General features: G+C 40.7%; 1 protein-coding gene and 1 long non-coding RNA gene across 7 annotated transcripts; one reads left to right on the forward strand and one right to left on the reverse strand.

Moving 5' to 3' along the window:
• The first annotated feature begins 339 nt into the window (after positions 1–339).
• On the forward strand, positions 340–12,752 carry LOC128604984 (uncharacterized). Of its 5 annotated transcripts, none has more exons than XR_008385421.1 (11): positions 340–684; positions 1,616–1,669; positions 1,767–1,872; positions 3,690–3,797; positions 3,882–3,982; positions 4,061–4,234; positions 4,442–4,553; positions 4,709–4,927; positions 5,078–5,166; positions 5,302–5,342; positions 12,617–12,752. It is a non-coding gene; the product is annotated as an uncharacterized LOC128604984 (long non-coding RNA). The 5 variants fall into 5 exon arrangements; XR_008385419.1 differs by having other exon boundaries at positions 340–454; positions 550–684; positions 3,690–3,982; XR_008385418.1 differs by having other exon boundaries at positions 3,690–3,982.
• A 2,484-nt stretch (positions 12,753–15,236) lies between these two features.
• Positions 15,237–24,128, reverse strand: LOC128604957 (kelch-like protein 10). 2 transcript variants are annotated; one of them, XM_053620062.1, is made up of 2 exons: positions 16,316–24,125; positions 15,237–16,159 (listed from the first exon to the last, which is right to left on the reverse strand). In XM_053620062.1, exon 1 carries the CDS (start codon positions 23,373–23,375, stop codon positions 21,585–21,587), a length of 1,791 nt encoding a protein of 596 aa, XP_053476037.1. In that variant the 5' UTR covers positions 23,376–24,125; the 3' UTR covers positions 15,237–16,159; positions 16,316–21,584. The 2 variants fall into 2 exon arrangements, with proteins under 2 accessions (XP_053476037.1, XP_053476038.1); XM_053620063.1 differs by lacking the exon at positions 15,237–16,159 and having other exon boundaries at positions 19,766–21,613; positions 21,666–24,128.
• Between the last annotated feature and the right edge of the window lie 331 nt (positions 24,129–24,459).

Raw genomic sequence — 24,459 nt, forward strand, 5'->3', positions numbered from 1 at the left:
TTACATTTTGTGTCCAAACTCAAAAGTTTAAACAAAGTGTATATTTATGATAATAAAGCACAAAGAACGTGAAACCTCAACACGTCTACAATCATCGATGAATTAAATATTAATTTAAAAAATTAAATTAAACAAGAGTAAGATGAAGTATATTTTTAATTAAAATTGAATTAGAAAGGAGCACTTTTAAAGTGGATTTGATTTAAAATAATGATAAAGCTGTTTTTTTTTAAATGTATTTGTATATATTATCCTCTACCGTGTTTAAGAAGAAGAGAATAATGAAGCTTTTTATGAAATAATATTTGGGTTTATTTTATTTTCTTTTCTCCTCAGATTCAAATTTACGTCAACGTCCGTTACGTTGGTGACGTCACCGCGAGCGCGAGAAGTCGAAGTGAGGAGCAGAAAGCGGTGTTAGTGTTAGTTCTGGCCCGTTTGGACCCAAACTAAAGTGAGTTTATTCGGTTCTGTGTAACCGAACCCGTTCTGTTCTGTGCTGTATTGTGTGTATGTGTGTAGTTAACGGTGTTAACACCTGTGTTTCAGGTGTATCGGTATGAAGCAGGCGGTGACGGCGCACTGATTCACTCTCGGAGCTCGGTTCACTAATGACCGAATCACCGAGGAACCGACCAAAGATAACTCACACCCGCACGGAGAAGAAGAATAAGAGGAGGAGAAGTGAGAAATAACATTTTAAAACTTTTTTTATTCACTCCTCTGGTTCAATGTTAATGTTAATATTATACAAATATACTAGCGGTGCTAGCTTTTGAGGAGGCAGTCCAGTCCACGCATGCGCAGTGTCATTAATAAGCAAGCTAATCGAAATGTGATTAGCAAATAGGTCGATGTTATTTTTGATTCTATTTAAAACGATGAATTCACTCTGGCAATAACTGCCCAGTCTGAGAATATTACATGATTTACTTTTATAAGTGGACGTGGCAGAACGACATTTAGCTTCACTGGCTAATTAGAGCTCTTTTACTAGTTTAATGGTTGAGTCATCTGGCTTCGCGCATGCGCAGTGTGGGTTTAGGCGCTGTAGTTCTCTTCTTTTGAATTATTATTATTATTATTATTATTATTATTATTATTATTATTATTGAGACCATTTGGGGTGAATTTGGAGCATGTGGGGGGTTTGAGTGACCCCAGAATGACCTATAAATATTCTTTTAATATCTCCAGAACTGAAGCAGCACAAACAAAAAATTTTACGGCACAAACCAGCACAAACTATTCTGCCGATGTTTTGTGTTGGTGGGGGGGGCAACTTCACGCAGGGTGTGTGTGTGTGTGTGTTTGTGTTTGTTTGTTTGTTTGTTTGTTTGCTCTTCAAATATCCATGTGTTAGATGGTCAAGTGTGTAGTGTACAGATAGAGTGCACAATTGAAGAAATAGGAACCAGTCAGAGGGAGGACATCGTAATAAGAACAGGAAGCACTGACCAAATAAGGAAATAGATTAAACCGGTACACGGCGTATGGGAGGCAGGAGATCGTGACAGTTATGTTGAATTATAACGTGTTGGATTATAGAAATAAATGAAGTGGTACTGGTGTGTGTGTGTGTGTGTGTGTGTGTGTGTGTGTGTGTATGTTTTAGGATGAGCTGGAGTGGGGCAAAGAGAACTGCATTCAGATCAAATGGATACGAGAGGTTATGACTCTCACTCACTCACTCACTCGCACACATCTATACACACACTTCTTGACACAGATCCCTAACTATCATTTCTGGTGTGTGTGTGTTACAGGTGGCTGAGTTGTTTGAGGATCTGAAGAATCGAGTGTCACAATTCAACATGCACATCAGCGAAACTTCTCCCTCTGACTACACCAGCAGAAAAATTCATAGTGCAGGTAACACACACACACACACGAGTAGAGCAGGTGTAGTTTAACAGCATATGTGTATAAAGAGGCTTTTTTCTTCAGGTCAAAATATATACAGCAGGGGTGCCCAAGGTAGATCGCCATTAAAAAAAAAGATGTTAGTTGATGTACAGGGCGGCCAGTCTGAGATCCCGTCTTTTCTCTCACCACGCGTGTGCGATCAAGCGCGCCAGTGCTAAAGGCTAGCGAGCGAAATCGCAGGGAGAGGACATTTTTCAGTCTTTTAAAGACTTAATTGACAAAACCCAGCTCCCAGTGTGCAAATTGATATCAGTCAATGGTTGAGCGGCGCAAATGGATTCATTGCCAAGTGCAGGGAAGACGATGCTTTCCCTGACTTCCTTAACTACCACTGCATAATACACCAACAAGCATTATGCGCAAGAATGCTAAACATGAAAGAGATCATGGATGTGGCAACAAAGATCGCCTGTTCTATACGTGCTAGATCACTTCAAAGACGGCTGTTCCGTGCGCATCTGGAGAAGGCACACTGCGACCACTCAGCTCCTGCTACACACTGACGTGAGATGGCTTAGTAGGGGTAAATTCCTGCAGAGATTTCGAGAGCTCTGTCCGGAGATAAGCGAGTTTCTTTTTGCTGTTAAACATGCAGAATACACCCAACTCAATGATGATCAGTGGCTGCTGGACTTTTTTTAACTGAGCATTTTTAACCGATCTGACCAACTTAAATTGGAGCTGCAAGGAAAAGACAAAAATTAAAGGCAGTCAATGCCTTTAAACGGAAAATGCAACTTCTGTTCTCAAAGCTGCAGCGCCATGTTTTTGGGAACTTCCAAAACCTCGCGTCAGATCTGGAGACGCAGCGGAAGGCTTGTGCGCAGTTTAACATTGCACGCTACACGGAGCAGATTGACAGCTGTCGGTCAGAGTTTGACAGACGCTTTCAAGACTTTGCTTTACTGGAGGCATTCGCCACATTCATGTGCTACCTGTTTAGGGACAATGTTGAGGTTGATTCACTCGCATCGAAAATTGCAACGCTGTTTCACCTGAACTCGTCTGAAGTGGAGGATGAGATTTTGAAACTACAGACTGACATTCAGCTGAAGTCCAGGGCTCATGGACAGTTCTGGAACTTACTCACAGGGGAAAAGTACCCAAACATGAGGAAATGTGCCACCTCCTTGACTGCATTATTTGGCTCTACTTATTTATGTGAGTCAGCCTTTTCCCTCATGAAGATCATTAAGTCCAAATACCGTTCCACAATGACTGATCATCATTTGGAGGCCTGCTTGAGGCTGGCTACCAGCGGCTACTGTCCGGACTATGCAACCCTGGCTGATTCTATTCAGTGCACGTCGTCAGAGTAAGGTAATGACCAAAAATGTACTGAATTGTAGCGTCCCATAAGAGTTCATGCAGTTATGCCAGGTACATGAACATATATTGTGTGTGTGTGTGTGTGTGTGTGTGTGTGTGTGTGTATGTATATATATATATATATATATATATATAAGTATACGCAGTGTGTATATATAAATAAATATGTTTTGCATTTTTAGTGTAGGTAGATCTCTTTGGCTGGTCATGTTAAAAGTAGCTCGCAAGTAAAAAAAGTGTGGGCACCCCGATATACAGTAAATATAAATATTAGTCATAATTCGCAGCCTTAGAAGCACAAGCATCCAAAGTAAAATTGCAAATGCAGAGTTTAAAATTTTCACAATGATAACAAAGTCCAAGAAGTGTAACTTACTCCTGCAGAAAATAAATAATAATTATTATTAAGTATCAGTGATGTTTCCGTTGTTCAGGTGGCGATTGCAGGCGCATTTTATCCGAACTGCTTCCTCCAGGGAACTGTGGACGAGGAGCTCGCCTCCAAGGAGCTCTATGGAAACGACCCCAGGACCACCGTAGTGGTATTCAGTCAGCTTCCATTTAACTAGGGGATTATTATTATTATTAATAATATTTCTCTCTCTCCCTCCCTCTCTCTCTCTCAGGTGTGTAATCTCCCTCCATTTGCATTCCTCTACTATAAACAGCTCCAGTCTCTCTTCAGACACTGTGGTTAAGTCAAATCCATCTCCTTTGACAGCTCCAGGTGTGTGTGTGTGTGTGTGTGTGTGTGTGTTTAATTGTGATTTTCTATAAACATGTATTGTGGGTCTGTGTGTATCAGGGCCTATGTAGAGTTCTACCGCTCGTCAATGAGAGGTTCTGGCGTTCTCCCAGAGGTCTCTCTGTCTCTCCTCCTCGCGCAGCAGAGACTTCCTCTCCATCTCAACGTTTAACCTGCTGGAGAGGTGGAGACTTGGGCAGGGGGGTAGTGTATCTCACACCTCAGATATACACGGTACACACACACACACACTGCAGCGAGCATCATCAGATGAGTCATAGTTGCATTTTAAGTGAGAGTAGTCATGTGACCACATCCCCTAGACAGTGTGATGTTTAGATGATGTTCTGTACATTAGTGCTGTTCTGTTACAGGTCTCTCTCTCTGTGTGTCTCTCTCACTCAGTGTGTGTGTGTGTGTGTGTGTGTGTCTCTCTCTCAGGGTGAATGTGGATTTTCAGAATCAGTCAGTGAGCCCTGTCGGGGTTCTGAGCAGCTCCATTGAGCTGGAGAATCTTCCGTCTAACCCTGTCTTTATCGTCAATATCACCGAGGTGTCTGTTCCGCCTCTTTCACTTTCAGGGCACAAATAAAAAAAAAAAGCAGTGGCTCCTGTGTGTGTGTGTGTGTGTGTGTGTGTGTGTGCGCGCGCGCACTAACAGGATTTCAATGTGTGTGTGTGTGTGTGTGTGTGTGTGTGTGTGTGTAGGTCATCAAAGTCGGGCATTTCTGGGGTTTCCAGGCTCACGAGGCAAGTCTGGAGAAACAGAGGTGGCTGACAGTGGCCGTTAATACACGGGCGCTCTGCCCACTTCCTGTCTCACTTTATTCAAATCTTCTGTGTCTCGCCCCTTTCTCTGAAACTCACACCAAACCTGGGAACTACTACAGAGCCAAAATACTGCATGTCATGGGGAGTAATGTGGAGGTAACATCTGCACACACACACGCACACACACACACACACACTTGCACCTACTAAAGTGCCTCCGTGATGGAGCATGGAGTGGTTACAGGAAAACTGCACATTGAGTGTACACGTGTGTGTGTGTGTGTGTGTGTGTGTGTGTGTGTACAGGTATTCTTTGTGGACTTTGGAAACACTTCCAAGGTGCCATGTAACTCTCTCTGGAACTTCCTGCTGACCGGCAAGCTCTGCCCTTTCAGGTATTGTCTCCATGGCAACAATTTAGGCTGTAAACATTAAACACTTAATCTCCAACAACATGTAGTTAATCCAAAATCGTGTGTACCAGAAGTGTATATACTGAGGGGAGTGTGTGTGTGTTTGTTTTCGTTCAGGCTCAGGAGTTCAGCGTGGCGTGTTTGGCATCATCGGCACAGTAGGTCAAGAAGTCAGTGTTGCAGAGTAAAAGTCTTTTAATTCATTCAGTACAACAATATCAAGAAACACAAACAAACATCACAAGCTCTTCACACAACTTGGTGACGTCTTCCACGTTCTTCATCTGAAAACACACAGACGAAATAGAACTCACACACTGTTTATTAATTTGCGTAATTTTCTGTGACTGGTTCATGTAAATAACTCGTACAGTCAGGCAGGTGTTGGTTGTTTAAGGAAACTTTATTTAACAAAAAAAAAATTCAGCTCATCACAAAGCTTTTGGTGACGTCTTCCACCTCCTTCTGAAAAGACACAGACGAAATAGAAATCACACACTGCAAGGACACAGCCAGGTTCTCTTTTACACACACCTGAGAGGAGATAAACCAGCTGAACTTTCTAATCTTACATTAAACATCCAACAAGCAGCTTTCGGGTCACAGTGACTACATTTACATGGACAGCAGTAATCTAATTATTGACCTTACTCTGAGTAAGATCATAATGTGATTAAGGTGTTTACATGCGTCGCTTTTAGAATACTCCTGTCATGTTCCCGTTTTACATGTTTTAGAACATAATTAGATTAACAGCCCGCGTCATTAGGTCACCGCGCCACGACGTCCCTCCAGAATTTCACGTATCAGCATACAGTTCGTCTTCGTTATGGTACCGTATACAGTTTTGCATGTTTTTATTTAATTTTTTTATGAACGATTCAAGTGCAGTTAATTATTTGTCATGCTATACATGCTAATACACAACTGCTTGAAGACGTGGGCTGCATCCCAGCAGCCGAGATACATGTATTTTTCCCCATTACAGGCCTATAGTAGGAAAGTATGCGATTTGGGACACAGCCGAGCTCTCTTGTTCGCCGTAAAACTGCCGTGTGTGATCGTGTCCTGTCGCAAAATGCGGTGAAAACTCACACACGACGTTCATAGTGTGATTAAGGTGTTTACATGTGTGTAATACACGTCCATAATGCGACTAAAACAGGAGTACTCCACCTGTCTTAATTAGATTAGTGCTTACTTCGATTATGACCTTAATTAGATTAAGGTATAAAATTGCTGTTTACATGGTAGTTTCTTAATTAGAGTATCGTCTTAATCGGATCAAGAGTGGATTATTGTTGTCCATGTAAACGCAGCTAGTGAGAGATTAATGACGAGTTCCTGTAACGCTTCTTCTGCTTTAAACTCGAACCTGAGGGTTACGACTGCATCTCGAACTAAAACAACATCTATCTACAAAGCTACAGTGCAGAAGAGTTACTCTGACCGGGGCAGGGGCTGGTAAGGTGTGAAAGCAGCTTGAAGTATTTCAGTGTAGTACATTCTGCTCAAGAGTCACTTTGGCTCCCTCCGCTCTAATCTTGGCCAGCTGCTGGATCTGCTGGAGCATTCAGCGCAGCTAAGCCTGCTTGAGTTAGTTGTCTTACTGTTTGTGCTGCGCTGCACGTTAAACACAGTCAGTCAAACAGGTGCGTAATGAACGCGAGAGAGACAGAGAATAAGAGTGAATAAGTTCAGACGTTACCCTAACAAAACAGTGGCGTTATTGAGGAGTTGCTTGATCGGGTCCTGCGCAGGTGGTTCTTGCGCAGGCGGTCCTTGTGCACGGGATCTGAATCTGGACCGACGTCCGGACATGGTCCAGTTAATTTTTTTTCCACAAAACTATAAGTGAACACAAAAGTATATCTATGAATATATATACACTAAAATAACAACAATGAATGCAAACTTGTCCCAATTTGTGAAGGTCAAACATAAGCACGCACCACACAGCGCTGACTGCTGACTGCTGACTGACGGTTAGCGCTTTTTCTTGTTAACAAAAACGTGTCGATTAAATAGTTTTTTTTTTTTTTTTTGCATAAAGAAGAGTTAAGCTCGTCTTGGGAATACATTAAGAAGATTGAATACAAATTTTGTGTGTGTTAAGACAAAAAAAAAAACATTATGTGGAACCGTCATGCTAAGCATGGTGGGGGGCAAAAAAAGCGAGGCGTTTACGACCAAAAGGGGTTTTTTTTTTATGTAATTCATAGAATTTCCATACTCAAAGCACTTTTAATTCTTTTCATGTACAAAACTTGTTGAACAATTCGATTATTATAATTTACATAAGGTAATTATCTGACTAAAACTGGCTGGCATTTGCTCGTTACTTATTACAAACGATTTAACTAGCATTAGTTTAAACACAAGAACACAATTCTAAACAGAACTATAAAAATAAATATCAAATTTTGCTTAAACATCCTTACTGTGACTGTATACTCCTGAGGAAAGCGCAGTTTGAAAAAACCTCCCTCGCGCTGTATCAACCCGCGCACACGTTTATTTTAAAATGTAAATTATATATATTATTTCATTTTATATGGACTGATATTTAAAAAACAAAAGTCAAATAAAAGTTCAATAAAAATTTTCAACATAAGACACGGTACTATTTTCAGTGGAAGAATACTAGTTCAGTTTGGGTAGTGAGATGAACATCGGCGCTACATTTTCCTCTTTGACAATTAGAAGATGGCATGAGTTTCAATTCAAAATGGCATCTGTCCTCCAGATGGCGCTCAAACACAGACAAATACAGTAACCTACAGACGTTTAAAAGCTGATAGTTTCCTAAAACTCCCTTGTGGGGAGGAAAGACAGGTAATTACACCGTTTTTTTAGTTATTACGAATGTTATACGACTTAAAATTAGTAATTTTTCCTGGTTTAAAAGGCTGTATTCTACTGGAGAAAATCTAAATGGAGCAACGGAATTTTAAAATGATTGTCAACTCAACAACTTGTGTTCATAATTATGGTAAATAACACTTAAATTCCTTTTAAATAATGTGAAATAAAAGTGTGTGTGTGTTGAGCTATCCTGTTTGACATTAATCTTGGTTCACTATTTCCTTAGAAAGCTATTAGCCTTTTTCCTAATATGATCATGTTTGTGTTAGTCTACTTTTAATTAGGACTCCTTATTGTTTAAGATATTTAAAAATAAATATTTTATGTTTGTTTATTTATCAATTAACCAACAGTATCATTACTATTATTTTAATTCAGTTAACAGTGACCATGAGCAGAGAGATAACATTTAACTGTTTATGACCTCCTGATTTAAAGCTTAAACAAGAAAAGATTGGTATCTGGATCGTATCATCTGTAAAAATCCTGATCGGAGCATCCCTAATGAACACCATTAAACTAAAGCGCTGTGCATCGGACGGGTAAATGAACTCACCCAATCACATCCTATATGAGATTATTCAGATATCTACACAATACACACAGAGCGGTTCGAGAACTGACTCCAGCCCAGAACCATGACAGTGGAAATGTCTAATAGTGCAGCTTTAAATATATTTAAGAGGAGCAGACTTCAAACACTGAACATTGAGGTGTATTGTATTTGTTTACAAGGTAAACAGGTTAACGGTTGTTTTGTGCATACAGTCTGTAAAATGAACTGAAAATATTAGATTTAGTTTATCAGAAGGTAAATTAATGTGTCATGGCTCACACTATGTTCCTAAATTCTGTCATAATTGACCAGCTCAAGTTTTCTCATGCCTACTTATATTTACTTATATTGTGGCACATTAATGTTACCATCTCTAAAATAAAAAAAAGAAAAGAAAAAATGTTTAAAAAACAAAAAAAACCCTAAACTTCAACTATGCTCCTAAGTTTTTGTAATTAGGAGCACAAGTGCTCCTAAAAGATTGTCTTGCGTCTCTCCTCCTGTAAACACTGTTAAAGATTTGTAAATGATCAGGAATGTAGCACAACATGGAGGTGAAAGCAGCGGTCTGTTCATTTAAATGTGAAAGTGCAATAAAAATATGTTGTCCCTAAAATCAATGAATAATCGTGATAAATAATCGAGATCTCAGTATTGATCAAAATAATCGTGATTATCATTTTGGCCATAATCGTGCAGCCTACCTGCATTATTAGATAAAAATCTTAAAAATTCATGTGACATGGACGTTAAAGTCATTTGCTTATGTCATGTTTCATGTAGGTTATTTTTGCAGGAATGATGCCGTTTGTCAAGTCATGTCGGATTTCCCATGTTGAATCATAGCACTTCTTCTCTGTCGGCACCACATACGTGTTTGGGACGTATTTTCTCAGAGGCTTTGGCTGTAAATAATTAAATTACACTCACAAAACGTCATTTTTATAAAAATGCATGCGATTTAAAAAAAAAAAAAAACTCCTTCATACAAATATGAATCATCTGGATGTAACTTACAGGCGGAGGCTAGTATGCAAATTTTTCGTGAAGATTGAAAAAACAAGAGTATTAGTCACATGATACTCTAAGAAACAAAAAGAGTAACGGTACCTGGGGGGACGAGTGTAGCTTTTTACGTTTCTCTCCAGGGAAATGAAACCTCCCCCACTCCTTCTGGTAGAAGAAATACCTGAGTGAGAGGAAAAGGACTTTTTAAAGATATGACCAATATATGGTCAAAACACTTACAGACATGAGCATATTGGTGGCGTTTGTCCAAAAAACTTACCTTCCAACACGATCTGTTTTTTTCAGTTCACTTTTGTTTGGACGATCGTAGCGCTTCTTCTCTGTTGGCAACACACACCTCTTTAGGATGTATTTTCTTGGAGGCTTTGGCTGTAAATAATTAAATTACACACACAACGTAATTTTTTTTATAAAATACATGCGATTTTAAAAAAATCCTTATATAGGATTTCCCCCAGTATAATCTCAACGCAAAAGTTGATGATTTCCGTCATGAGATCGTGTTTGTTCTTCACGAACAGTACAATGTCTCTAAAGTACAGGGAAAATACGTTTTCTATTTAAAGTAATTATTTAAACAGAGTGAATTTGGAAGTGTCATGCTTAAAAACAACCTTTATTTATTTATTATTATTATTATTATTATTATTAATGAAAGGCAAAGCTGTTTTAAGAACATAATCCTAAAATCCACTAACAAGTGGGCAAAGTGGAGTGTACTCTGAATGTTTTTTTTAGACAGAAATGTATGGTACAGTTATAGTAGACTACATACACACTAAGTACTAATACTTATGTTCAGTGGTATGTGAACAGTTTATGTAATTATAAACGTACAAATGATAGTTTATTGACATTTTAAATGAGTTGGTGGACATTAGTATCCACTAGGTGGCAGCAGTGCAACTGTTATATCGCCTCACTGAGCAGTCTAGTGCTGTCTGAAACCTCTCCCTAGATCTTTTCACATTATCAATAGGTGATGTGTGTATGCTATAAGGCTGGTCTGTTTCATCTCCTTTAACTAGAATGACTATTGTCTCATGGCCTGTAGGGGGGTTGTGGAATATATCCTTACAATTACAGGGGTCTCTGGCTAGAAGAAGCACTTTTCAGCCCTCAAAATGTCATGGAAACAATCTTTCCAGCCTAAGTTAAAATAAAACTTCAGAGACAGAGGGTTTGTAGATGCCAGAGATGGAGGTCGAGGGGACCATGAAGAGGCGGCTCCAGCTGGCATCAGATCGAGAGTGTGGGCGCAAGAGCAGACTTTTGATAAAGGAGGGTATTTACAGTGTTTTAACTGGTGTGTTTTTTGCGCTATTTATTAATTTGTTAAAATGTTCATATTATAGTCTATTTTTAATTGTTTATAAAAGTCCTTGCTGTTTTTAAGTGGCTGAATTAGTGTGTGCGCGTGCGTTTGTGTGTATGTGTGCGTGTTGGTAGCTGGGTGGGTATATAGTTGTGGTCGGAAGTTGACATACCCCTTGCAGGAAAAAGAGACCCTGTGTAATCTGTTTAAACGACTTTTACGCATGTTTTGCAGAGAGATCATTTTCACCTTGCTGTTTGGGTCTCTGTCCCACACTGTTACAATGCAGTATTGAGAGAGCGCGAGGGAGATCGATTTTCTATCAGAAACAGTAACTATATAAAATGGACGTCAACACGCACCACTCTGTGAGGTCATTTCTCGCTCTCAACAGAGTAGTTGTGATTGTTTAGTGTTTACGACAGGGCCAAAACATTCAAGGCCATGGTGTATTTTGACTGTTCCTGTAGCATAATCTCACCAAACTGTGTGTACATGAGTCCACAGACACTGAGTCTATTCACAGTTCCATGCTGTATAGATGTTCTGCTCATCCTCACTGTACCGTAAAGGTCAGAACCTCACATCTGTAACCTTGTAGCTTTCCTTAATAAACACGACTGCAACCAAGCTTGTGTATCACTACTATTTTTAGATCTCCGCCTCTCAAAAGTACTGGCGCCCTACGCGTCCGGCTCTCCAATCTATCGGCACCCTAGGCGGCCGGCTCTCAAATCTATCGGCGCCCTACGCGTCCGGCTCTCAAATTTATTGGCGCCCTACGCGTCCGGCTCTCAAATCTATTGCCGCCCTACGCGGTCAGCTCTCAAATGTATTGGCGCCCTACGCGTCCGGCTCTCAAAACTATTGGTGCCCTTAGCGTCGGCTCTCAAAAGTATTGGCGCCCTTCACGGGCAGCTCTCAAAAGTATTGGCGCCCGATCCAAATTTTGCCACAGCAAGCACCACTCACATTTTCTTCAGGAAATGTCCCTTAAAATAATAAAAAGTCTCTCACTAGGCCGTGTGTCGAGATAAACGTAAAAACATCTTGAGCTTGTGTTCACTACAGACCTTATTTTTCGGCATTTAACCCAAAACCCCATTGACGGAAGTGCTAATACGCTGACTCGTTTCTGGGTTTCACGACTCATTCCTGCAGCACTCTGTAAGACGGGCTGCTGTTATCAAACCATCGAAGTAGGATAAGCAGCTTTGGTAATGATTCTTTAAATGAACCGATTCAGAATCCTCTTCTTGAATCGTTTGAGTCGTTCTCACTCGGTCAGGGTTGCACGTGTGGGTTGCTTTTCCTGCACGTGTAATCAGCACGTGTTCACAGACCGTAAATCCCGACCCCATGGTAGACACTCGACAGAAATTTCATACTAAAGTAAGTATTTTATATTTTCTGGGTCTAAACAGAGCAGAAGTATTGCTAATGTGTTGTACAGATTCTGTTGTACTGGTGAACTGTGTGGATTTGTATATTTAACCCAGTTTAATATGGCCTGCTTTGTTCAGTCAGAGACAAGTAAATCTGTTCTAATGTTCATTTATTTTCCATAGATAAAACACATGTTTGCTTACACATGACTACGTACTTTATGCCTTCAGAATGGTGGTGATTTGTCTCTTGACTATTTTAAATTTGGTTCTCTTCAACAGGTTGTGTTTGAGTTGTGCAGGCTTGTGTCACCTGACTTGAAGGCATTGTTTGAAGGGCTTGATCAGCACCTCCCATGGCTCCTGCCAGCAAGCGAGGCACGGTTCTGGAAAGTCTGGAGAAAGTATGGAAATTTTTTTCATGGTGTAGATCAAGATGTGAATTTTTTGCTGTCAAACTTGGAGCACTGAAGCTTTACATTTCCTTATTGTCTGTTCAAATGCAGCCTCCGTAAGTAATGTAAGAATCGAATAATTGCTCAAGCCAAAAAAAAAGTTTCCTATTTCATTGAGAACCATGCAGCCCTTAGTAGAGCTCGACTGCGTCCCTTGCAGGAGCGGCTGAGAACTGTCCGATGTCATTATGCAGCACGAGAGTGACCTCTAGAGGAGAAATAAAAACTCATTCTTGTTATTTGAAGTGTTTTTTAATTCATTTTGGACATCTCTATTTTTATTTGTTATTTGGAGTGTGAAGGGAAATTCTCTTATCATGTACTCTTATATTATGAACTGCTATCAAATACCTATGATGAATGTATTCGTTTAATTACCTTGTATTCATTTAATAACCTCTTTAAATAAGCTGATCAACTGCTATCCTTGGTTATATTATGTATTTCCATGTCAACATGACACAGGACTTATTTTGTATCATGACTATGTGCTGTGTGTTTTGTTTAAATCTGTCTGACACCTGGACCAGTAGAAACGCACTGCTTCTTATCAATGTGTATAAATACTTTTGTTTTGCTTGAAATAAACCAGAAGTCTCTGTGAACATTCATGTGTGTCAGTGTTTGTGTGTGTGTGTGTGTTCATTTGGACTCTCCAGGCCTGAACTCTGCAGTAAACCACACTTTCTAGCTCATAGCAGCACAGAACTAAAAGTTAATAGAAGTAATGGTAGAACAGGCTGATCGGGCTGATGGAGATCTGAAGACATAAATATGAGATTCCTGAGATACTTGGAAATCTAACCGAGTGCTACATTAAATTAATGTTTATTAATAGTTAATATATTATATTTCATTTTAAAATGTGCAGTACATTTTCATGGTTCAGTCAGTACTTTATTTTTGTAATAAAGTTCAGGAATATTTTACTTCGAGTGTTTTCATTCAGTATCAGTTTAAAACTTCTGCCCGACTTGGTTACTGGTATCAGTAAAATCCACTATCGGTCGACCCCAAGCCCTAGGGTGTATAACAAAAGGCTGCTTTAAACAGTTTTTAACAACAGCATTTACTCATCACATGTTTTCTGTGCCACTTTTGTTTGCCTGACCAGAAATTCACGCAGTGGCTAAAGAGATCGCATCCTTTAACGGTGTAGACCTTCTCAATATCAGTAATATCCTTCTAGAGAAGTGGCTTTGCACACCAGGGCAGACAAATGGCAAGGTAAGAGGTTTTCAAACACATGCAGGAACTTTAAATGTAGGCTGAAAACTGAGGAATAATTCTCAAAGCATCTTATCAAACAAAGCAACTAAATCTTTAAAACCCCCATAAAGGCACAGATTATTGAGCGATTATTAGTAGCAGTGTTTGTCACTACAGGACCTCCAGTACCAGGACTCTGTGACTGATCTTACTGAGGATCCTGATCTCATGAGGTGAACTAAAAACTCCTCCATTATACTTCACAGCTCTTTTTCCCATCAGAGAAAAGTGTTTTCTATGCACATTTCTTTTCTTCTGTTTTTCAGAGTGGTGTATTTGCTGCAGATGCACTCCATGGATATGAGGTATGTCTGCTCAGTCCCATCCTGAGTGCAGAGACAAAGGTAAATTATATAGCTGTAGCTTCAGCATGTATATGATTTCTTCCCATTTTATACAGTATTAGTATAATTTAAAGGGCCAGTGGGTAAAATCAAAGCTCTAAAGTTTACATGTACAGTAACACTGTAATTATTATTTATAACTCCTTCATCCTACCTTCCCTCCAAGCCCATATACATGTATACCTGCCTCCTACAATTTCTGATGGACAGCAGTTTATCGTCATGTTCATTTGCAACAAACCTTTCATTTACTGGATGAATGAACGTCAGCATTCATTCATGCGCCTCGTCCCATATGAGGAAAGTATATCTGGAAAACTAAGCGTTACGTATCAGACTTGACACATTATACTGGTGTGTAAAACCTAACACTAACTTTTTTTTTTAAAGAAAAACAAAGTACACAATGATTTATTACATTAATACTAAATAACGTTATCTGTATATAGTTACACTTCATATAACTTATGTTTGGGGCTGCAGCGACTAGTCTGAATAATCAGTAGACTTCCTGTAGAAGTCCCTGTAGAAGTTATTACAATAAAAACGATAATGTTTAGAATGAGCACATTAGTCTGTCTTTTTTTGTTGTTGTTGTTCTTTTCTCAGCTGTTGGGAAGATCCGGTCTCAGACTGACCTTTGAACACCGCAGCTGTGCGCTGCTCTGCCTCATTCACCTTGTAGACACCTTGTTAATTTATAATCAATATTTGTCTCTACTGTATGTGTGTATGCTGCACGTCTAGTAGCAGATTTGTGTTTGGAGTACGAGGTTCTACGCTATCCAGCGATAAGATTTTATTTTGAAAAACACTGGATACTGGTAATATGTGTACAGCAAACAGACTTTTATTTATATCTGCAGAAATATGACCTAAAACATCATCAGATTTTCACACAAGTCCTAAAGTAGATAAAGAGAACCCAGTTAAACAAATGAGACAAAAAGATTGTACTTGGTCATTTATTTATTAAGGAAAATGATCCAATATTACATATCTGATAGTGGCAAAAGTATGTGAACATCTAGGATTAGCAGTTAATCTTAAAGTGAAATTAGAGTCAGGTGCCTTCAATCAATGGGATGACGAAGAACAGGGATCTGTAAGAGTCTGATCTTCACAACATGTTTGTGGAAGTGTGTCATGGCATGAACAAAGGAGATTTCTGAGGATCTCAGAAAAAGGGTTGTTAATGTTGATCAGTCTGGAAAAGGTTACAAAACCATCTCTAAAGAGTTTGGACTCCACCAATACACAGACAGTTAGTTTGTGTACAAACGGAGGAAATTCATGACCATTGTTACCCTACCCTGCAGTAGGGTCCAATAAAGATCTCCCCAAAATGAAGATATGTAATAGACTGCGAGGTCACAAAGGAACCCAGGGTAATTTCTAAGCAGCTAAAGGCCCTCTCACATTGGCTAATATTCATGAGTCTACCATCAGGAGAACACTGAACAACAATGGTGTACATGGCAGGGTTGCAAGGAGAAAGCCACTGGTCTCAAAAAGAACAGTGCTGACCTTCCGCAGTCTGCTAAAGATCATGTGGACAAAACAGAAGGATGTTGGAAAAATGTTTTGTGGATGGATGAGACAAAAATAGAATTTTTGGTTTAAATAAGAAGCGTTATGATTGGAGAAAGGAAAACACTGAATTCCAGCACAAGAACCCCATCCCATCTGTGAAACATGCTGGTGGTAGTATCATGGTTTGGGCCTGTTTTGCTGCATCTGGACCAGGACGGCGATTTCTAAAGGGAAATATCAGGATATCTGTCTGTGACCTGAATCTCAAGAGAAAGTGGGTCATGCAGCAAGACAATAACCCTGAGCACACATGTCATTCCAAAGAATGATTAAAGAAGAATAAAGTTAATGTTCTGGAATGGCCAAGTCAAAGTCCTGACCTTAATACAGTAGAAATGTTGTGGAAGAACCTGAAGCAAGCAGTTCATGTGAGGAAACCCACCAACATCCTAGAGTTGAAGCTGTTCTGGACTGAGGAACGGGATAAAAATCCTCCAAGTCGATGTGCAGGACTGATCAACAGTTACCCCAAACGTTTATCTGCAGTTATTACTGCACAAGGAGCTCAGACCGCTTACTGAAAGCAACAGTTCACATGCTTTTACCCCTCACAGATATGTAATACTGGATCATTTTTCTCAATAAATAACTGAGCAAGTATAATATTAATATATATTATTATTGTTATATATTATTATAATATACCAGAGCTTGATGCAGAGCGAGCACTTTTGGCCCCTCATGAAGCATTTGGTGTTAAAAGATCGGTCTGATTAGGTGGAGGAGATGGTTAACTACCTGAACATGATAGCTCATTTAAAAGCAATTAATCACACTACTTTTTAAGAAACAGGATATTTTATGAGCACCAACATGTTTTCATTTCACAAAAAACTTGCTTTATAAATGTCTCAGATTTGGCATCATGCATCTCTGAGATTACAACAGTCAGTAGAATATCAATAACATTCTATTTCATGATAATAATAAAACATTAATTCACATCAGTTTCATTTCTATAAATCACTTCTAACAACAGACATTGCTAGAAAGCAGCTTTACAGAAATCCAGAGAGGGCAAGAGTGTGAGGGGGCACACGAAGGAGAGAGAGTGAGAGAACCCTTGGAGAGAGAGAGAGAATACTAGGTGAGACAGAGACACACACACACACACACAGAGAGAGAGAGACAGAGAGAGAGAGAGAGAGAGAGAGAGAGAACCCTAGGTGAGGGAGAGAAAACCTTTGGAGAGAGAGAGAGAGATAGAATCCTAGGTGAGACGGAGAGTGAGAGAGAGAGAGAGAGAGAAAGAGAGAGAGAGAGAGAGAACCCTAGATGAGGGAGAGAAAAACTTTGGAGAGAGAGAGAGAGAGATAGAATCCTAGGTGAGACAGAGAGAGAAAGAGAGAGAGAATCCTAGGTGAGACAGAGGGAGAGAGAGAGAAAACCCTTGGATGGACTGGACTTTAAAATATCCTTTAATACCAAAGATTACATTTTTTTCCCCCTCATAGACGAATCAATTAAGCATCATGTTTCAGCACATCACATTATCACTAAAAAAAACCTCAAATAAATATGTAACTATTTCCGTTATAATCAACATCACAAATACATTGATTTACACCCCATTTCTGTTTAAATGTTTCAAGGTCATTAACCAACTTGAAGTAAGTATTCAGTTCTTAGTGGTGATCTTATTAAACCCCTGAGGGCTGAGTCAACTTCACTAGGCTTATTGTCACACAGTTTCTCTTTACATGTCAGCCAAAAACACCATCCTACACCATCCTACACCAAAAACACCATCGTACACCAAAAACACCATCCTACACCATCCTACACCAAAAACACCGTCCTACACCAAAAACACCATCCTACACCATCCTACACCAAAAACACCATCCTACACCAAAAACACCATCGTACACTATCCTACACCAAAAACACCATCCTACACCAAAAACACCATCGTACACCATCCTACATCAAAAACACCATCCTACACCATCCTACACCAAAAACACCATCGTACACCATCCTACATCAAAAACACCATCCTACACCATCCTACACCAAAAACACCATCGTACACCAAAAACACCATCCTACACCATCCTACACCAAAAACACCATCCTACACCATCCTACACCAAAAACACCATCCTACACCAAAAACACCATCGTACACTATCCTACACCAAAAACACCATCCTACACCAAAAACACCATCGTACACCATCCTACATCAAAAACACCATCCTACACCATCCTACACCAAAAACACCATCGTACACCATCCTACATCAAAAACACCATCCTACACCATCCTACACCAAAAACACCATCCTACACCGTCCTACACCAAAAACACCGTCCTACACCAAAAACACCATCCTACACCATCCTACACCAAAAACACCATCCTACACCAAAAACACCATCGTACACCATCCTACATCAAAAACACCATCCTACACCATCCTACACCAAAAACACCATCGTACACCATCCTACATCAAAAACACCATCCTACACCATCCTACACCAAAAACACCATCGTACACCAAAAACACCATCCTACACCATCCTACACCAAAAACACCATCGTACACCAAAAACACCATCCTACACCAAAAACACCATCGTACACCAAAAACACCATTGTACACCAAAAACACCATCCTACACCATCCTACACCAAAAACACCATCGTACACCAAAAACACCATTGTACACCAAAAACACCATCCTACACCATCCTACACCAAAAACACCATCGTACACCAAAAACACCATCCTACACCATCCTACACCAAAAACACCATCGTACACTATCGTACACCAAATACACAGTATCAAGACTTTATATTTTACACACTGACTGTGTAACAGTTTCATGACTTTCAGCAGATCAACTGTCTTACATTTTCTCTCTCTCATTCTCTCTCTCTGTCTGTCTGTCTGTCTGTAAGTGTGTGTAGGAGATGTGTGTATATAGAGCTCCAGACAGAACACTTGCCCCAGTTGTTGAGGATGGTGTCGGCCGTTACGCTGCAGCTCGGACTGCAACACTGTCTGTGCCTCTGCTCCAAAGTCCAACCTCTGCATATCTCCCCCCTCGTCCTCCTGTCCAGTGGCCCAGCCCAAGAGCAGGACACACTCCAGGTCAGTGCACCACACACACACATCACACACTCACACACATCACACATACACAGTCTGAGTGAAGTCATCACGCACTAACGAGACGCTGGAAATTTCACTCACACTGTAAGTCACACAAAAAGACAAGAATAAGAAAGAAAGAAAAGCAGTAAACAGTATGAATTATAAACAGTGACACTGATCAGATTGTTTGTTTTGTACACTAGTTTCTAATACTTTCTTTCATTTCTTACTATGATCTTGTATACTTTTTAAATAATTTTTTACCCTCTCTCTCTCTCTCTCTCTCTCTCTCTCTCTCTCTCTCTCTCGTCTCTCTCTCTCCCCCCCAGCCCGGTCATGTCTGGATGTCCCGGTCAGCGAGGACGTGTTTGAGGACAGGGAAAGTCTCTCCGCAGTTCGTTCTCCAGAGAGCAGCTTTACAGATTTTGTTCAGTACGAGGAGGCGGAGTCTGATGACCATGCCCGTCTCCAGTCCGATCCTAAACTCCAGCCTGGTTCTCTGGTGCTCCTGTGATGCAGCACTGCCTCGGGCACTTCCAGCACTTTCTGTGCAGACTGGTGGAGCTCTACATCACACAGCGGGGGGCGGGGCTAACCAGGGGGAGGCGGAGTTAACAGAGAGGCTATGTGTATTTGAACAGAAGGAGTGTGTGTCTGCGTTCACGGCTGCCAAAATGATTTTATTTAACCAGCGCATATTAAACAGAACATACTCTCACATTTGCATGTTATTGCTTATTTGAAAGTTTTCTGATGATTATTCTGGATTTACTTTTTTATGCAATATTACTGATTTATTTATTATTTGCTGTTTATTATTACTAATTACGGTGTATGATTACTTATAAATTAATATCAACATCAACAATAATAATAGTTAATATTAATATGATTATTAATGACGTGTGTGTGTGGTGATGGTGATGTCAGACAGCGGCGGTGTGACTCCGCCTCCTCGGTGGCTCGAGTCTCTGATGAACATCTGTTTCTCTGAGCTGGACTTCAGCATCCGCGCCGTCACCGTCTCCCTCCTCATGGACCTGGTGGGTCTGACACAGTCCGTCGCCATGGTGACAGCAGAACGGGTGGGCGGGGCCGACTCCGCCCAGCCGATGAGCCCGAGCCAGGGTCGTGTTGCCGTGGTGATCAGGCCGCCGCTCACACAGGGGATGTTAAAGCACATTGCTGACAAAACAGACTTCTTCAAGGTGAAACGTTAATCTGTCTTCATTTCTTTCATCCCTCTCTCACTCTTTTCTCCTTCCTCTCTTTCCTTTTTTCTTTATCTGTCTCTCTTCCTCTTCTTTTCCACGATTTCTCCTGCTTTTTAGCAATTGTGTCCTACCTTTTTATTCCCCTACCATGATTTCTTTCTCTTTCATATTTATCATTTTTATTGTTCCTTTTTTGCTCGTTCTTTCTCTCCATTATTTTTTACATTTCTTTTCTTCTCACTTGTTTGTTTCAAACTTTATCTGTCAGTCGCTCATGTAATGTGTTTGTCTTTCACTTTTTGTTTTCCCTCTTGATTTCTGCTTTTCATTCTTTCTATTTAATTTTCATTCATATCTCTCTCATTCTCTCTCTCATCCTCTCTCTCTCTGTATCATTCTCTCTCATCATCTCTCTCTATCTCTCACTCACAGACACACATATTCTCTCTCTATCATTCTCTCTCTCTCATCCTCTCTCACACACACACATTCTGTCTCTCCTTTTCCTTTACTCTTTGTCATTATTTTATGTCCTTTTTTCCTAATCCATGTTTTTTTTTCTTGTTTGATTGTAGTGTATTTGAACCTGGTGTGTTTATAGTATTATCCGAGAGTCTCTTGCTGTGGATCTGCTGGTATTAATGCTGCACTCCATTGTACTCGAGCTCTGAAAGTACAGAACCAGTTTTCCGGCGTTCCGATCTAAAGGCGTTCCGGCTCAGAAATAATGGTGGATACTCTGAGCAAGGTCATATTTGAGTTTGATAAACATATTAATAAGACCTACATGAATTAGTCCTGTGATGCACAGAGAGAAATGATGCATAATCGTCGTCCCCTGTCTTCATCTTTGCTTGTAAAAATGATCCGTTACAGTTATTTTATCACATTAGTGAATTTGGGCTAAAATCAGCGGAATTACGTCACGAACCTAAACTTATGACATAAAAGCTACAAGTCAACAAAGTCCGGTTTCATCACATAGAAAATAACGTGAAGGGAATTCTGTTTAGAGTTGACCACATGAGCGCCGCCATGTCATTGTGATCTCAGGTATGTGTACGTGTGTGTGTGAGAGCTCTCAGGACTGTTCTATCGCACGTCTCCATGAGGGACGTTGTGGTTTTACGAGTTTCAGTACAACGGCTTGCAGCATAAGAGGGGAAACAAAAGGCAAATTCAGTAGTTTGACTGCTTCAGAGTGGTTAATTTGATTCTTGAGAACAAAAGGATTCCGATGAAGGGAGAGGTTTATTTGTACGTCTCAGACATTGGCAGGAGGTGTGAGGTAGCCTCTGGTGCTCTGTGAGCTCTGAGGGACTCTGTAGGGATCGTCTCGGGGAGCAGCGTACTCTGCCATGTTGGGTAAACCAGACAGCACACAGCAGCTCAGACCACGGCGAGAAATCCCCATGTTTTCGATTGCATGCCATTCAGAAGTCTGCTTATCATAACACTCCGCTTCATCCATGGTGGTAGTGCCGTTCTCTCCACCAGCAACGAACAGGAGATCGTCCAGCACCTCAATGCCGAAGTTGCTGCGCTTGTTGTTCATGGCTGGACCTTGTGTCCACACGTTGGTCTGAGGATTATACACCTCTACATTGCTTATTTGATTAACACCATCATTTCCCCCGACAGCATAAACCCATCCTCCGTATGCAACCACGCCCAGTCCACGCCTTCTGATCATCATGGGGGTGATGAGGGTCCACTCTCCCGTCTGAGGACTGTAATACTCCCCCGTGAACAAACACCTGTTCCCGTCAAACCCTCCGCATATGTACACTTTGCCATTCAATACTGTAGCGCTAGAGTCACCCCTTGGTTCGTGCATCGGCGCGATCATGCACCACCGATCATTCTCAGGTTCATATCGCTCTACTGTATTCAGATGTTCGAAGCCATCAAATCCTCCCATCGCATAGATACGACTGTCCAGCACACACACGCTCACGTCACACCGGCAAGAGTGCATGGGGGTCACCTGAGCCCAGGTTCTGGTGATGGGGTCAAACCTTCTCACACTGTTGAGGAAATCCACACTGTCGAATCCTCCGATGCAGTACACGAAGCCGTTCAGATACACCGTCCCGTGATAGGCTCGTGGACTCTCGTCGTTGCATGTGACGTTGACCCAGCGCGCTGCTCGCGTATCATACGCTTCTATGGTATTGAGATTCTTGTGGCCATAGCCACCGATGGCCAGCAGAACGGCGCTGGGCAGGCGGAGTCTCTGGAGATCAGAGCTGAGAGGAAGGCTCGGATTGAGGTCATCGATGCCCATCAGAACTCTGGTGACGATCGGCTTACATGTCATGTCGTCCATCACTAAAACGTTGTTGCTCACATTGTTCATAAGGTAATCGTGTGTCAATAGCCCCAGACGCACCTTGGGCAGTAACACTCCTATGTGCGCTTTCCGTTTCCATGGCGCATGTTTGATCCACTGTAAGATGGCTTCAAACACCACGCTCTCCTGTTTCACGTTCAGTTCGTCCTTCTCGATGATCTCGCTCAGCTGCTCGACCGTCAGGTCCAGGAACTCCTCAGAGAGGCGCACCATCTCCTCAAAGTTGTGCAAGATAAACTGGAAGGCCTGCTGCTTCAACTTCTCGCAGAAGTAGGAGTGAGCTAAACGACAGATGTTAACGCAGTTCTCGGGACACAGCTGAGCCTTCAGGAACGTGCAGCAGTCGTTCAGCAGGCTGTTCACCAACAGATAATCAGCAGCGATCAGCAGCTTACACACGTTTTTCTCCGTGATGTTAACACGTCTTATATACGCGTACTCCACGATCAGCTCCATTATCTCGGCGGAAACGTTAGGGATGCTGTACCTGAGCTTATCAGGAGGGTACCCGCCGTTGGTGAAGAGAGCCATGAAGTATGGGCTGCAGCCGCACAGGATGATCTTGTGCACGTGGAATTCGGCGCCGTCCACCACGATGACTGCGTCACAGAGCTGCTTCTCTAACCGCAGCTCATTGATGATGTTGCAGGACATCCCGTCTACCTTCCTCTCCATTCCCTTCTCTTCTTCCTGTTTACTCATGTTCTGTGCAGGTCAGAGCTACTGAATGTACAACATTCATCTGAATGTGGATTGTGTTGATGCAGATCAGCTTTTCAACTCGGAATGATCTGATTCCACATTTCAGAATAATAACAGCTCATGATTCCAAGGTTCCAATTCTAATTTTGTAACCACGGATACATACAGGATGCAGTGAACCTGACAGAAACCTGCAGTACAGGATCAGTCTCTGTGAAATGCTTTAAAAACAGCTTTAAATCCTGCGCATGTCCAAAATGCACAGGTCTGGTGTAAAGAACCGTTTATTTTCCTGTTAAAAAAAAAAAACCCACCTCCCAGGGTGAATTTCCCAAGTAGAATTAATCCTACATTAAAATGATTAAATATTGATGATGAAATAGTTAATAATGGCTGTATTTTTTTATTTATTTGTTTAATAGCTTTATAGATAGATAGATAGAGAGAGAGAGAGAGAGAGAGAGAGAGAGAGAGAGAGAGAGATGTATGTTTATACAGATAAACATTACCTTTCCAGCTTTTTGGTGAGAAAAGTAATTAAACTTGTCCACTTTAAGTAACCTTTTAAAACTTTTAGCTGTTTTACACCAGAAATAAATTCTGAACTGATGAACACTGCTATAAGTTTTGACGCCATGACATTTTAAATGAAATGCTAATTATGTTCTTTACTTAGTGTGGCCTACGTAGGTTTTATTACAGATATTATTTTATTACAAAAAGTGTCATATGATATTTTATATCATTACACTACACACTCTAAATAACACTTTTTTTCCTGCTAGAGAATTAAGGATGAAGATTTCTAACGTTATATTTGTAACAAGAATAAATATTTGATCTAAAGAGAGGTGTAGAAAGGAACTATTTCTCATTGTTCTGTAAGAATCATGACCACATGTCTTGAAATTATTTATTGCTACGGATTAAATTTAGATTATTTCCTGGGTAGAGCAGTTTCCCAGGAGGTTAAACTAGTGTTTTATAGAAATTTGGGATCGTCTTTACCAGTTCAATAGTTTAATCTTTTTAACTGACTACACTTTGATCCGTGACTATGATTTTTGTATATGCCCTAATAAAC

The sequence above is a fragment of the Ictalurus furcatus genome, unplaced genomic scaffold, assembly GCF_023375685.1.
Source record: "Ictalurus furcatus strain D&B unplaced genomic scaffold, Billie_1.0 scf6, whole genome shotgun sequence".
NCBI classification, from domain to species: Eukaryota; Metazoa; Chordata; class Actinopteri; order Siluriformes; family Ictaluridae; genus Ictalurus; species Ictalurus furcatus.

Bases quoted from the DNA above. Each gene is read 5' to 3' on its own strand.
- LOC128604957 (XM_053620062.1), bottom strand. From the start codon at position 23,375: ATGAGTAAACAGGAAGAAGAGAAGGGAATGGAGAGGAAGGTAGACGGG.